General features: G+C 33.5%; 1 protein-coding gene across 1 annotated transcript in view; it reads left to right on the top strand.

Annotated features, from left to right (window-relative positions):
* The window catches only part of LOC150109503 (death-associated protein 1-like), a 28664-nt gene extending 13126 nt beyond the window's left edge, over positions 1-15538 (top strand). The window contains exons 3-4 of the mRNA XM_090408674.1: positions 10311-10353; positions 14204-15538. Of these exons, the coding sequence (XP_090264800.1) occupies positions 10311-10353; positions 14204-14320 (160 nt within the window). The 3' untranslated portion in view covers positions 14321-15538. The remainder of the gene's footprint in view (positions 1-10310; positions 10354-14203) is intronic.
* The last annotated feature ends 650 nt before the right edge of the window (positions 15539-16188 follow it).

Genomic DNA, 16188 nt, shown 5'->3' with positions numbered 1-16188 from the left:
AACACAATGTTCAAACATAAAAATGTGCACAAATTCACATGGAGAGAAGAGGCAAGGAATAAGGAAAGTCTCATTGCCTATGTTATTGTTGATAGTGATATTTTCTCCTTGGTGCAGGACACCAGAGTATACAGAGAATTCAAAATTGGAAGTGATCACCATTTAGCCTTGAGCAGAATAAAATTGAATTTCATATTGAAAAGAAGAACTTGTAAGAAAGTTTAAAGTGAATAAGAGTTGAGCAGCTCTCAGATATGAACTGGACTAAAATACACAAATATTATTCAAGAAAAAATTAAATAGTTTGAGAACAGGATCCAAATCTTGGAGATTCAGTGGCAAGCCCTGAAGAAAACACTGATTGATTCAGCCAGAGAAGCATGTGGTGAGGTTGTCTGTACTCCGTGGTGGACACAGGAAGTTAGAGGCAGTGAAAGAAAAGAAGAAAGCATATCAAAAGTTCCTGGCAAATAATTCAGCTTGTGCGCTTAGAGAATACAGAGAGACAAATGTAAGAAAGATGATTCCAGATGATTGGAGTAGAGCTCTCATAGTACCCGTATATAAAAAGGGAAATAAAACCGAATGTGAGAATTACAGAGGTATTTCTCTACTCAGTGTTCCTGGTAAGATATATGCAAGTATACTTGAGAAACGGTTGAGGATTGTGGAAGAGAAGCTTGGTGAAGAACAAGCTGGATTCAGGCTAAATAGAGGCTGTCAGGATCAGATTTTCACTTTACTACAGATAGTTGAGAAATCATAGGAATATAACAAAGACCTGTATTTAAGTATTGTAGATCCAGAAAAGGCATGTGCCAAGAGAGAAGCTATTCGAAACGCTACAGTTATATGGTGTCAAGGAAAGCGGTATTAAACCTGATATCAAAATTGGAGATGTTAATCTCAGCTCTTTGCTTTATGCGGATGATGTTATACTTCTAAATAAATCTGCTACAAGTCTGCAAGATTCTCTGACTAAATTGAATAACTGTTGTAATAGATATGGTATGATGGTCAGCAATAACAAGACAATGAAAATAGGCAGAAGCATGAAAAATATCAACTGCATTATGAATGGAGAACCTATAGAACAAGTAAAACATTTCAGCTACTTTGGCATAATTTTTAGTGAAGATAGTAAATTAAATATGGAAATAGACAACAGAATCAACAGAGCTGGTATGGTAGGATGTCAACTGAATAAATTTATATGGAATAAGAGGGAAATTAGCTGTATACAGGACTGTATTCAAGCCAATTTTAACTTATGCATCTGAGAGCTGGGTCAGAAGAAAAATACTTGACCAAAGACTAGAGACTGCAGTTCTGAGAAAGATTAGGGGCATGAACAGATGGCATCAATCAATGCCAATATCATATTAAAAATGAGGATATTAGGAAAGAACTTGACATTGTCGGCATCCAGGAATGCGTTAGCAGAGCTAATCTCAGATGGTATGGTCACTTAAACAGAATGGGAGAGGAAAAATTAGCAAAACAAGTGATCTCTGCCAGGTTGGCAGAAAGAAGACCAAGATATAGGTGGATTCATACAGTAAAAAGTGCTTTAGGAGATAGAAATATAAGAGCTGATAATGTTGGAATCTTGACAGGTAACAGACTGATTTGGAGGAAAATTATAGATCAGAAGTTAGTAATGATGTAATTTTTCATGTAGTACTATCATATCCTGTACATCCCTTGAGGGTGTATATATCAGGAATTTGATAATGATGATGACTTGATATCACCTCTTTATTCACAGATATTCTCCTTTCTGGCATCTCTAAAGGCAATCTCTAAATTAACTAAGAAATGTTTTCCCTCTTGACATTATTGATTTCTTTAATTTTATTATCTATACTTAGAAGGGTTTTTATATAAACAGATAACAGATAAATATAATAAATTTAGTTTAATCCTTTATCCAAGTGTTTGCAAACAAAGTTTGTGCCTGAAAGTATCTTCAGGACTGGGATAAAGTGGTACAACACTGGGCAACTCCTTGCAAAGGTGGAGCAAGCTAAGCTACCAGCAACACTCCTATCTCAGTATCTCCCATAATGCAAAACACATCTCCTTGCAGATATGTATAATGTTATGCATTAAGGGAAGGGCCACTACCCATACTAGTTTCGACCTTTATTGAGATCTCTTCAGTGGGAGCCAGGCCCAAGTGGAGATACCAAGGCAGAAGCATTAGCAAGGTCATCTCCTCCTATAGGAGCTGCCAAACGGTGTGCCACCTTTTTATTAAATTACTCTGGATTTAGAGAAAGATGTTGAAAGTTTATTTTTCACTTTGTCATATTTTAATAAATTTAGTTTAATCCTTTATCCAAGTGTGTACACTTTGATAAAGGATTAAACTAAATTTATTATAGTCTGACCAAGTGAAAAATAAACTTTCACGATAAGAGATAAAAGGTACTTTCATGGGCTGTGGCCAATTGCTATATGAAGCATTTTGAAAAGCATGCTCTTGATATTGCCAGTCTCGAACCTTCTATTTAGTTAAGATATTTTGATAATGTGTTCTCTGTTTGGCAACATGGCTCAGCCACATTACTCTTTCCTCCTCCACCTCAATAGTCAGCATCCCAGAATCCAGTTCACTATTGATAGAGAAAATAACAACAATAAACCTTTACGTTCAAATTTGTAAATTACATATATACAATAAAATGTTCAATGGCTACTCATACCGTTCTCTTATATTAATTTTTTTTTGCCATTAATCAGATATTTTTCATTTTGGGGGTGGTTAAAAAAAATTCAATTATAAAAAAATGTATCAATTGTATTTGAATAATATACATACTGTAAATATGAAAGTATGAAAAATACATATTATAAAATAATATAAAAACAAACTTAAATATTCACTTTTCAAATAAAAAAAAAAAGTCTTGTGACTGCTAAGTTGGCTGTTCTGTGGGAAGTTTTACCCCTTTCGATGTTGATGGCTGAGGGTAGTCTGAGTCGTCTGAGTTGTTATCTTGACTTTGTTGTGAAAGGCATCTCAGAAACATGTCTAGAGTCGATTGTGTGGTCACATGCTTCTTGTCCTCGTAGATGCCCTTGTGTATAGTAGTAGATGCCTCGCACGGCATCTACTACTGTACTGCAATAAAGCTGTCAAAGACGCACCTGCACAATGCCGCAAACATGTTCATATGTGCTAGTAGATTTATTATGTAACGGCGAATTTACGTAAGTCGCGTGTTATGTAACTCGGGGTGTCACTGTACTCTAATCATGTCTACCCAGTGGCACCCTTTCTTTTGCAATTTACAGAATACCCACCCACACAGATAGATACATACATAAACCCAATAGAGTCTCCAACCCCTGTTCCATCCAAACTTTCCTTACAGCAGAACTCTCCTTTATTCGGCAAATCTTTCTGTCCAATGGTTACAATGCCAAAAAAGATCTGCAAATTATCTGTCCCTTCTACCCCCTCACATCCCTTTCAACATAAAGACTGCAGTAATGTCATTACTCTTCCCTATATTTGGGGCAATTCAATAAAAATAGGTAGAACTTTAAAAAAAAAAGTAATCTGTGCTGCTTTCAAACCTCATTTGAAGCTGGCTTCCTTTCTCTGCTCTCCTAGGGATCCATTTCCTCCCGTCTCTGTTCCAGGTGTTTACAAGGCTTCTTGTTCTTGCAGCATATCATTATGGTCAGACTGGGCAATCTGCTAACTATGGTCAGTCAGGTCTAGCAGACCATGCCTTAAATACCATGCACAGAATCAGATGGAAGAAAACAGTCATGCTCCATCACATTGACACTTTTTAGAATCTGCAGTAGTTTAGGCTTTTTTTCTTTTTTTAATCTTAATAAATTTGGTTGCATTAAACTTCCCAAGACTTGGGAAACTTTACTTCTTAGTTCCCTCATCCTACATATAAGGCTAGCCAGCAGCACCCATACGATTCCCCTCATAAGACTAGTTTTAATATAGTCTAATTTCATTTCTTCCACTTATTACTTCTTGTGTGTGTTATTACAATTTTAACATTGTATTCCATTATAACATTTTTTCTGTGACAGATGAAATATTGAAACAATTAAATCTGCTATTTAATTATTTCTCTTTGTGCTGTATTTGTTCTATTAAATTGCATTATGAACGGCTTTGCTTTTCGAGCAAGAGATATCTGGTAAGAGGAAAAACTAAGTGAAAAGAAGAATGTGAATAAATTTAGAGCAAGTGAAGAAAAGGCTAACAGATTTCTTAAGTTATAGCTTAGGGCCACAACAACAACCTTAAACTCGGAAAAAATTTCATTCTTTAGAGGTGAAGTGGAAGTTCTGAATCTGTTTGATAGAGGTGAACTTATCATTGACATTCAAAGGGCCATGGAACTGAATGATTCTGCAGTTATACAATTCGTAAGAGTGCTCAGTTGTCAAAAGACAGATGGAAAATGTCTTTAAAGGTTACAATGATATCTACGATCAGTCAAAACTGCAACTTTTCAAGAATCTTTCCTGTCAAAAGATTTTGGAAAAAGCAGACTTCAACTTCGTTGGAGTTGCTTAAGAGTCAAAGCCAAGTAATTGGAGGACAACTCCATGTTACCTTTCAGGAATGCAGAGAACCAACTGGTGCTTCTCTGACCTAGTCCAATCCTCACCTTCACGTGGTGTGCCCTGTTAGTAGGTATCTACTGGGTACTGAACTAATGAGGATGGGCATGCAATGGACTTAGCTGACCAAATTGGACTCTGTTAGCTTAACCACAAATGTGTATGATGGTGGTGCAACATGATGAGATTTTCATGTTTAACTAGATGACGCCTTTGTCAGCAAGGCCCAACTATTTTCGTCAGGACAAACAGTGAAAAGTCAGCTACTAGAACAAACTCCAACTCAACATCTAGAAGAAGAATAAACCCAACATCAGAAGAACTGAATATAAGCACCATCAATATAAGTATTAATGGAAAGGAAATCTAACTTGCAGAAGAATTGGAAAAGTACCCTGTGGACATAATTGGCATTACGACAAAAACAGGTGAGATCTTACTAAATAATAAGGACAGGATGTTATTTTCAGACAATAATGATCTAGGAAAGGAAGGAGCAATAGCATTCAACACCAAATATGAAAATAAACTTCTTGATTGGAAGGCAGTTCCAAGTAGAGTTATGTGGGCAAAAACTTCAAAATGGGGATATGGACAATGAGACTTATTTCTGCCTGTGGTCCCACAAGGTTCTTCCAAGGATGAAGTGACACTTCTTCCTTGGAAGAATAAAGAAAATGGGAAAAGTGGTCCTTGTTGAAGATCCAGGCATACAGGAACATTCACATTCTGGAAAAATTTGGAGAAAAGGGTATATAAATAATGGTAAGTATTTACTGGACTTCTGCTCAGGACATGGACTAATTATTACTAACACCATGTTTCAAGATAAAGATGTGCACAATTTCACATGGAGAGAAAACACAAGAAATAAGAAAAGCCTCATTGACTACATCAAAACAGGATAAAAATGGATATCACATTGAAAAGACCAGTATGTAAGAAAGTTTTGAAAAGAATTAAACTTAAACAGCTTTTACAGATAAATTGTAGACTTGACTATACAAACATTATTGAAGAAAAAATTAAACAAATTGAAAACAACAAGAACCAAACCTTGGAATCTCAGTGACAAACTCTGAAGAAGACATTGGTTGATTCAGCTAGGGAGGTATATGGTAAAGTTGTCTGCTAGGATAGAAAAATAAGAACACTGAAAGTTCCTAGCAAATAAGTTGACAGGTGTCCTAAAAGAATATAGAGAAAAATGTAAGAGAGCTGAGCTATGTGTAAAAGTAACTCTCTTAGATTTTTCTTTATATTTTAGGGCATAGAAAAAAAGCTGTCAAAAATTTGAAATGTGGAAAGGTAGCTGAAGTAGATGATATTTCAACCAGAAATGCTCAAATATGGAGGTATAAAAGTTTTGCAGTGGTTATACCACATAATTCTGAGGGCCTGGTCAGAAAGTCGAATTCCCAGTACTAGAACTCTCATAGTACTCATTTATATATATAAAAAAAAAAAGGAAATAAAGTCGAATGTGAAAATTACAGAGGAATTTCTCTACTAAGTGTTCCAGGTAAGATTATGCAAGCATTCTTGAAAAGAGGTTGAGGAAGAGAAACTTGGAGAAGAACAAGCCAGGTTCAGGCCAAATAGAGGTTGTCAGGATCAGATTTTCACTTTAAGACAAAAACTTCAGAAATCATGAGAATATGATAAGGATTTGTACTTAAGTTTTGTATATCTGGAACAGGCATACGAAGTTCCCAGAGAAAAAGCTTTTCAAAACACTACAATTATATGGGGTTGAATTGAACATTATACAGAGCAGATACATAGTCTATATTTAAGTTGTCAGTCAGCAGTAGAATTGAAGGAAATACAGGAAGATGGTTTAATTTAAAATCAGGTATAAGACAAGGATACACATTATCTCTACTCTTATTCATCATCTATATGGATCACATTATGAAAGAAAGTAGCATCATGCCTCACATTAGAATTGGAGATAAACTTAGCTCTTTGCTTTATGCAGATAATGTTGTACTCTTAAAATGCAAGTCTCCAGGATTCACTAAATTGAAAAACATCTATAATAAATTTGGCATGAAAATCAGCAATAAAAAGATCAAAACTATGAAAATAGGCAGGAGCTTTGAAAACTTCAGCTGTATTCTGAATGGAGATACTATAGAATGAGTAAAATATTTCAGCTATTCGGGCACAATTTTTAAAGTGGCAGGTTAAATCTGGAAATAGACAACAGAATAAGTAAAGTTGGTATGGTGGGTAGCCAGCTGAATAAATTTATATGGAATAAGAGAGAAATTAGCCAAAACATGAAACTAGCAGTATACAAGACAGAGTTCAAACCAGTTTTAAGTTATGGATCTGAGAGTTGGGTTGAATAAAACACTTGATCAAAGACTAGACTACAGATTAGGGTTCTGAGAAGAATCAGGCAATTGAATCGTATTAAAAATGAAGATATTCGAAAAAAACATGACATTACTAGCATTCAACAATGTGTCAGCAGAGCTAATCTAATGTGGTATGGCCACTTAAATAGAATGGGTGAGAAAAGATTAGTAAAACAAGTGTTTGATGCCAAGATGGCAGGAAAGAGACCCAGAGGAAGACCAAGGTCTAGGTGGATTGATTCAGTCAGAAGTGACTTAGAAGCATGAAATTAGATATGACAATAGTGGAGTATTATCTACAAGAATTGGAGTGTTAACAAGATTGATTTGGAGTAAAAATGTTGATAGGAGATTAATAATAATCTAAACTTAAACATGTAATGCTTTATAGTAACCTGAACAACCCTTGAGGGTATATATCAGCAAATTGATGAGGACTTCAGCATGCCATCTAAGGATGTGGTTACAATATATTAATCTTGTTTCACAAATTAATCTTGTTTCACAAATCTGCATGTTTCACAAATAAATTTGTGAAACATGCAGTCATATAACTATTACACAAATTTATTTACTACTATTATTCCTTAATGTGTATGAAAAAGATGTATTTTGATTAAATTAATCTTGAAAGATTGGAATCTTGCTTGTTTTGGAATATAACACCCCACATATAACAAGCGTTATCTGTAAGGAGTATGTGGATAATGAATGTTTGGGGAAACACAGCTCTATATAATCTTAGTGGTACCATTAAAAATATTCTTGATCTTATTTATTGCCTTTTCTCAGCATATTGAATTATTCAAATTTATGTTTATGTTGGTTATTTTACATAAAAGGGAAAATATGCAACTGTATGGAACCACTGTAGGTCTTTCTCTCATTCCATTTGGCTAATTTATACAAGATGACCCTCCTTAAGTCATGAAGGGATTTAAGCATTTAATGACTTTTTTTTATTAATTTTTATTCTTTTTTTTTTTTTTTGATAATGAAGTGCAGAACCTGGGTTTTTTTTTTTTTTTTATTAATTTTGAAAAACCATATCACATAAGTGCCTTCCATTTTTGACTTCACAAAAAGAAGCCTTTTCTATTGCATGTTCCATGACAGATGTTAATATTTCTGGCTGCAGTGCCCTAATTTCTGCATAAATGTTCTCCCTCGGCTGTTGGATTGCCTGGGGTTTGTTCACATACCCTTTTCCTTCCGTAACCCAATAGGAAGAAGTTGGAAGCCATCAGATATGGAGAACATTATAATTAATTAATGCCGATCTTCACAAAATTATTCACTCTTTGCATTAGAATAATCAAATGCTGATTTCAAAATAAAATTGCACGATTTTGGTTCATTGTTAGGATTGTGAACTTTTTAATGATTCATTTCCCAATGTTCTTTAGAATACCTTAAAAAATAAAAAAATAAAACCCATTTTTTAAACCCATTCATGACTTAGGACTCCTTGTATATAGAATACTTAGTTAAAACGCTGAGCATGCAAATCCTACCCTGAGTCTTGATGTCAGTTCCTTATTCAGACGCATACATTTTTAGCATGTTTAAACAGCCAGCATCCAGAAATACATTTCATTATAGAAAAGAAATTAAATAGCTATCTGACCTTTCTAGATACATTTGTGCCTTCATATAGTACCATTATTCTCCCTTTATAGAAAGGACTTTTCAACTAAAGGTGAATTAGCTAATATCATATGAAGGAAGGGTTTTTTCTACTAGAAACTAGGTTTTCATCTCTACAAATGCTCAATTTACAGAAATAAAATTTCAATGGGTATAAAACTAATCACCTTATCATTAAGGTTACATTGACAAGTTGTGGGTCCTAGAGGCTCAAAAAAAAAAAAAAAAAAAAAAATTAAACTGTGGTCTAATTCTATCTGGTCCTTGCCTGTGGTATTAAACTGTCTAGTTTTCGGTCTTTCATGGGATTTACATTTTTAAAAAAAAATTATTAACCATACTGTCATCTGGTTTAATGAGTGTGCTATCCTAAAAATATTGTCACAAAGAGCTAAGACTTTACTGCACTGTGAAATCACTCCACCGTCAATATTGTACAATATGATACTTCTGTAATGTTGGAGGTTTGATGGATTTTTTACAACACTCAAAAAGGATTAAAAAGAATTTAATACTTCCTATATTTCGTCCTGGTCACTAGGACATCTAAGAGCTGCCACTGCTTCTAAGAATTAAGATTATTCTTAGAAGCAGCAGCAGCTCTTAGAAATCAACCAAATCTTAATAAATACGGTTGCATTAAGCTTCCAAAAATTTGGGAAACACTCATCACCAGAGATCCTACTTTATATTCCAGGCCACAACCGTCCTTAGAGGGCGCTCCACCTAGATAGGACTTTAGTGTCACCCACGTGGTTGGGCTTAGTATTGTATGATATTGGTGTTATGTTACATTAGTTATTTTTGTAATCCCCGTAGATGTCCTAGTGACTAGGATGAAATATAGGAAGTATTAAATTCTTTTAAATCCTTTTTGAGTGTTCTAAAAAACCAATTAAACCTTCAACATTATGTCTTCACAGCACTTAAGCCTCTATACACGAATGATACTTCTGTCTTGAATAAAGCGATCAGTAGTCAATATAGAAAGAATTCTCTGTTGTTATGAAGCATTTCCCAATAGATGCAATAAGTAAGCATAGTATGGCATTAAGTAAATGAAACTATTAAACCAAACCTTATCTTCTGTTTTTACTTCTCACTCATCATGGATTAGCAGGCAAATTCATTTTTAAACCCTATAATTATGTGTGCTGTTAGCATTGGTTGTATACAGAGGATGGATTTAACATTGGAATTTGCATTTAAAAATGTACTGAAGGATATTTTGAAGTGAAGGGTAATACATTGCACTTGTAGTACCCTTTGAGAGTACATTCCAAGAAATAGTGATAGTCATGTTATATTGCTATTTTGTGATTTGATAATTTGTCAGCATAATTATTGAAGAGATAAAACCTCTGATGGGAAGTGATTAATATCCTGTGTCTGTGTTGCATGAATCACTAGTGTTCACATACTCAATTTTATAAATTGTTTGACTGCTCCAAATAAAATTGCATAAACAAACTGCAAGTAGTACTTGATTCCGAAAATTTGGGAAACACTCATCACCAGAGATCCTACTTTATATTCCAGGCCACAACCGTCCTTAGAGGGCGCTCCACCTAGATAGGACTTTAGTGTCACCCACGTGGTTGGGCTTAGTATTGTATGATATTGGTGTTATTGATATTGTTTATGATATTGGTACTACTGCAAGTAGTATTTATTGAAATGTTTATATTCCAGTCCACCCAAGCAGCAATTAGTCATATCAGGAGTTCCTGCAAGAGTAAGTACTACTTAATCTTTTTTTGCTTGTTGAAATTTCTAATGATTAAATGACTTGTTCTGTTACTCATAGATGATTTATACAGTATAAAAACTGCTTTTGTAACAGTTGTTCTTACAAAAAAATCTACTTCCTCCCAACCTCTGTGCATCGAATAGGTAGAAGTATAGTTGGTTATATATAGTAACTTCAAATGTGGCATGTTTTAACTTATCCCACGAGGATGTAACAAATAATTGCAAACTTAATTTAGAGATCAAACGTGGAACTCTCACACATTAGGCAGTGAAAGACATTCACAAAAATCCATGTTACGCAGTGATATTGTAAAACACAGGTTGGGGAAGAGAGAAGGTAGACTTGTCCATATGGCCAACCAGACTTATCATTTGATTTAGCCTATTTCCTTAAAGAAGAACAAGAAGGTGTAAGCAGCATGTTCAATTATTTCTTAATATGTATACTCGTAGTTTTTCTATTGGTACACAAAAGTTTCATGCATTAATATGAAAGACAATGAACCAGTATAGTTTTGCCGATGCTTAAATATTTGTCATCTCCAGATGCACATTAGGATATATATATATACACTCAAAATATATCAAGAAAGAAAAACTATTTCATTAATATGTTTCTCATGCCACTGTTATTGAAGAATTGAATCTTAATAGAAGAAAAGGCCTAAGCATTATATATTGTTGAAATGTAAATTTTGAATTTTAACGAGAAATAGTTAATTATTTTTTTGGGGGGGGTCGAAATTAAGACTGACATTCCAAAAAAATTTTCAATTTAATTAATGAGGATTTTTGTAGAAGGTGCTCTTTGTAACTTTGTTTCTTGTACTCATGTCGGAGGCTTAATGGGGGGGGGATGAAAATATGCTTAATTCTTCCAGTATTTCATCACATTCACAGAGACATCTTCGGGAAGTATAGAGTACAGTATAAAATTGTAAACAAACACAAATTTGAGCATCACCAAATTAAATGAAACTAGGTAGACAAAAAACTAGTCCTAACTAGATAGGTTGTGCTCATGAGATGCCTCAGTTGTAATATAGGATCTGAGGATTAATGTTTTCTTATTTTTGGAAGTTTAATGCATCTGTATTTATTCAAATTAGGCTGGTTTTTGAAGGCAACTGCAGATTCTAAAAAAAATCTCACAGTCTAAACTTACTGCAATGAAACATGATGGTTTTCAGCCCACTTGAATGGGAGTTTAGAAGTGAAAGACTTGAGAATCTGCAGCTGACCTCAAACACCAGCCTAATCTGAATAAATATGGATGTATTAAACTTCACAAAATGCAGGAGACATTAATCCTCAGAGATCCCATATTACAACCAAAGCCTCTTCTGGTTGGTGTGCTCAGAGAGGGCACCTGACCTAGTTAAAGATCTAGGTTTTAGTTCATCTAATGTTTTAGGATCATGAGATGGGGCACCTATCTGCAATACTTCTAAAATTGATAGCCATGGGCTCAATTTTCATTCACTGCTCAGGGTGGCGATGACCCTCCTCCCAATTTCAAAAAGAGGTATTATGGTTCTCTGCCCACTCCTTTTGGAAGATAGAAAAATGTTAGAGGTTTTTTTCACCATGTGTTTTAAGGCAAGACCCGATCTTTCACCAACAGTTCGGCCATTTGTTTTTCCAATTGTTATTTGGCATAATGAATCCATTTCTTGTTCATAATCTGTTCCAGAAATAGTATCTTTGGTGTGCAAAGAGAAAAATAATACTATGCAGTTGAAGTTTTCATTGGAAAAATATGTGTACTACAATACATTCAAAACACCTCTTTTAAAGTTTTGCTGAAGATGTATTGCCAAAAGGACAGACTCCACAAGTGCTTTCAAAACTGCTAAAAAAAAAAAAAATTCAGATCACCTCAAAGCTGATCAAAGTTTTGAGATTATTAGTGAGTTAATTAATCTGAGGAAAATTAAAAGCTGGAATTATTGGCATGGCATATTGAATATGAAGATAATAGAAAGGAAGTGACATTATCAAAGAATGTATAACTTGAGCTTATCTACAGTGATATGACCATATAAACAAAATGGGATATGAAAGATTTGCAAAACAGATGTGTCAAGTAAGAGCTAATTAGATTTTATAGTCGAAAAATAATAATCTAGTTTGAGAAAAAATTTCTTATAGGGGACTACTACAATAATTAGGTTAGGTATTGTAATATCAGTTAATCCTAATTGGGTTAAGCATTGTATTGCCCTGTAGAATACTATGAGGGTGCTCAGTGCACCCTTTCAGAGTATTCATTCCAGGAAATAGGGATGAGGATATTTGTGCTACTTTTCCTCATTCAATAATTAGTTGGTGTAATCACTGCAGATATCCTGAATATTCCTACCTTTAATTTTTGCATGATATATGTTTGTTGTCCTTAATTTCTTTTGGTATGCTTTCTTTTTTTTTTTTATTATTATTTTTTTCTATTGTATTCTTTTCTACCTATTTCTTTACTCCCTGCATATCTTCTACAAATTAAATTATTATGTTGATACATGGAATTTCAAACTCAGGATTAAAAATACAAAATAAAAATAGACAGAAAACATCAGCTGTGTTCTAAGTATAACCTGTGGAATACATAACACATATTTACTATTGAGACAAGTATAGAATAACTGAGTCTACTATTGTTGAGTCAGTTGAATGAACATATGAGCAATTAGCCAAACCATGAAATTAGCAATATACAAGAAAGCATTAAAGTATGGAACTAAGAGTTGAGTTTGCCACAAAATATTTGAAGATTGGAGACTACAGATATGAGAGTTCTTAGAAAATCAGTGTGTAAACCAATGGTTTCAGTGGCAGAAACATTAAAAATGGAGCTATTAGAAAGGAACTGAATGTTGTTCAAAAGTCGGTATTCTTTGATGGGCTGGTGATATGCAATATATAGCTTCTCCCAGCTAAGTCAACTCTACTTTCCTGTGGTATGTCCTGTTTCCACAAATTGGGCTCTTCAAAGCTTCTTTAAAATCCAACCTTCTCTAGTTGGAGGAAATGCCAACTAGTTCTCATGGTGATAGATGATTTTCATGACCTGGTGAAACACCACAGGGAAATGTCGATGATGCTTGGATTTGGGTCTAGGGGCATTCCCTCTGTGGAAGCCATTAGGCCTTCATCCTAACTGCATGTCCCTATTCTATAAATTTTTCTGTTATATCTGTTAGCTTAAGCACAAAATAAATTTAGTAAACTAATTATTTTTGTATTGCAAAATAAATAAAATATCCATTATTTCATATAAAGTAAGCAAAAGAAAAAATGCTTTAAAATGTTTTAAAACATTTTGAAAGTGGTCAGAAGAGTTTGAGATATACTGTGAGTTGTAATGGTATTGCATTTAAGACAGGAATTTGGCTCAGGAGCTCATTGCGCCTGGTCAGAGTTCAATCCTTAAGTATGGTGATGCCAGAAAGATACATTCTCTTAGGCTGTCTTTTGAAACTTTTTAAATACAGAATATCAGTGACATTTTGCTATTGATATTCTGTCCACCATAATTAGTATTTCATGACTATTTCCTGAATGATGACGAATAACAAACTTGTAATAAAGTCAAGATAAAATCTTTCCTAATGATCAGTTATGGAATACATCAAAATATTGACTTTTTTTGCCTGAAGTAAAATAAGACTGTTTTAGTAAATTTGGCACATGTTTCATTTACTGTTGCTAGATATTCAGACCTTTTTCTAACTGTTATATTCTGTCCATGATTTACTGCACTTAATCCTCTTAAAAACAAATATTTCAGCTATTAACTTGAATTGTTTTTTTTTTTTTTTTTTTACTCCCTCCAATAGGGTGATGCAGATTTCCCAACTGAAGCAGTTCAAGCTTTCCATAACAAACCTATGCCATCACATGACTTTCGGCATACATCAAACAAGCCATCAGTTATCCACCAGCCTCGAAAATAGGTTATTCTCAATTGTTATGGAGTTCTTTACACAACCTCTCTCTTTCTCTCCAAAGGCTTATTCTCCTCTATATGTTTATTTTACTCATAAAGATTAAAAGTTGTTTATATTTTAATCCTTGTACCCTCTTTATTTAGTTGGATTTTCTCGTGTCCCATTTTATTACATTTTGAACAAATGTACCTAATTCTAAAGACCATATAGAAAATAGTACATTTGGTAAACAAATTATATGAAATACTACACAGAGATATAATTATATATTTGATATGTGGTTTACTTGTAAAAAAAAAAAAAATTTCCCTGTGGTGATGGGCATCAGTCCAGTTTATTTGTTAATTTTTTTTTAATTACTTATTTAAGTAAAAACAACTATATTATTATGACCTGAATTTTATCTTCACTGTATAATTTAAGTTACACAGTGTGGAAGTGGGAAAATATATAGAATATTTCATGAATGCCAAAAGAAAAAAGTAATATAAAGCTAAATATCCTGAAATAATATTGTTACTGTTGAAAAGCTTTATTTTGTAGACTGGATAAAGATTCCATGCTTTTGCTTTATTGATCGCATTGCTTCATTATTGAATTGTAAAGTTATGTATTTTTCAGAATGATCAAGTTAAGTGTAACATGAATGCATTTTTGTAATTGTGCACTTTTGGGATTTAAGTACATTTTAAAGGTAATAAATGATCAAAATTTGCCATTACATAGTAATAGAAATCTTGCGTTAAAGTATAAAGACTGTTATTCGAAGCAAATTGTTGTATTAAATTAGTGCTCAAAAACTAGATCCAGTTTGATATGCCTTTGTATGACTTATGTTGAAGTCAGTTTGAGGCTGTTTGTGCTTTTTTTGTTCCTATAACTTAATTAGATTTTGAATGACTTTGCTCAACAAGCATTCATTTTTTGTTACAAGTATGTCCCAGTGCTAAAAGATATTTTATAAATATACCAAAGTATATCAGATATTTACTGCGCTTTTGCAGATTTTTTTTTAATTTCTCATTTTTTGAAAATTGTTTTATTGTCCCGGTTCACTTGTTAAACTGGTTGAAAATATAACAAGAAGTTGTATGTATGTTTACTTTAATGGGACCATAAATTTATTATTTTGTAGTATTCAGCATCTTTTAAATATCATGTAAAGAACTACAGAGGAAGTGATTCTGTCTTTCAGAAGCATGGAATAAATAATGTTATGGATGACATCAGTGTAGATTTCTTAAATTTTTTCTATATAAAAAAAAAATGAAAATATTAAAATATTAATAGAAAAATTGATTTGCATGGTAAAAATAATTCATTCTATAAGAACAAAATCTTCCATTTATGTATTAGATAATATTGCAATAATGTACTTTCACTTAAATTAAGGGGATATTAGATCCCACATAGTTTTAAAACCGAATAAGAAACTCAAAGATTGGAACCAGAGAGTTTCTTGCCAAATATAGTAAACTATAAAGTATCGGCGACACTAGCGTTAGCCAATGCAAGTGATCCTAGTACGTAGTACAATACCGGGCAACTCGTTGCAAAGGTGGGGGAAGTTCAGATCGCTATTCTTAGGTATTTTCCATAATGTAAAAACACGTTTCCTAGGAAATGTATGCTGTTATTACATTATGGAGGGAGGTCACTACCCAGACCGGTTTCAGCCTTTTTTGGGGCTTCATCAGTGAGTAGCTAGACCTAATACCAAAGTATATAGCGAAAAGAACTTATGTACTCTGCGAACGAGTTTTCCAAACAGGTGCAACCATTAAGTTAAGTATAAAGAGCTAATAAGCTTCATTTCGGCAATGAAAACATTACTTAAATTAAGGGGATATTAGATCCCACATAGTTTTAAGTAA

The sequence above is a fragment of the Typopeltis vanoorti genome, chromosome 2 (assembly GCF_054136105.1).
Source record: "Typopeltis vanoorti isolate ZY-2024b chromosome 2, IOZ_Tvanoo_1.0, whole genome shotgun sequence".
NCBI classification, from domain to species: domain Eukaryota; kingdom Metazoa; phylum Arthropoda; class Arachnida; order Uropygi; family Thelyphonidae; genus Typopeltis; species Typopeltis vanoorti.
Note: the sequence above shows the minus strand (reverse complement) of the source record. Positions and strands in the feature narration are given on the sequence as shown.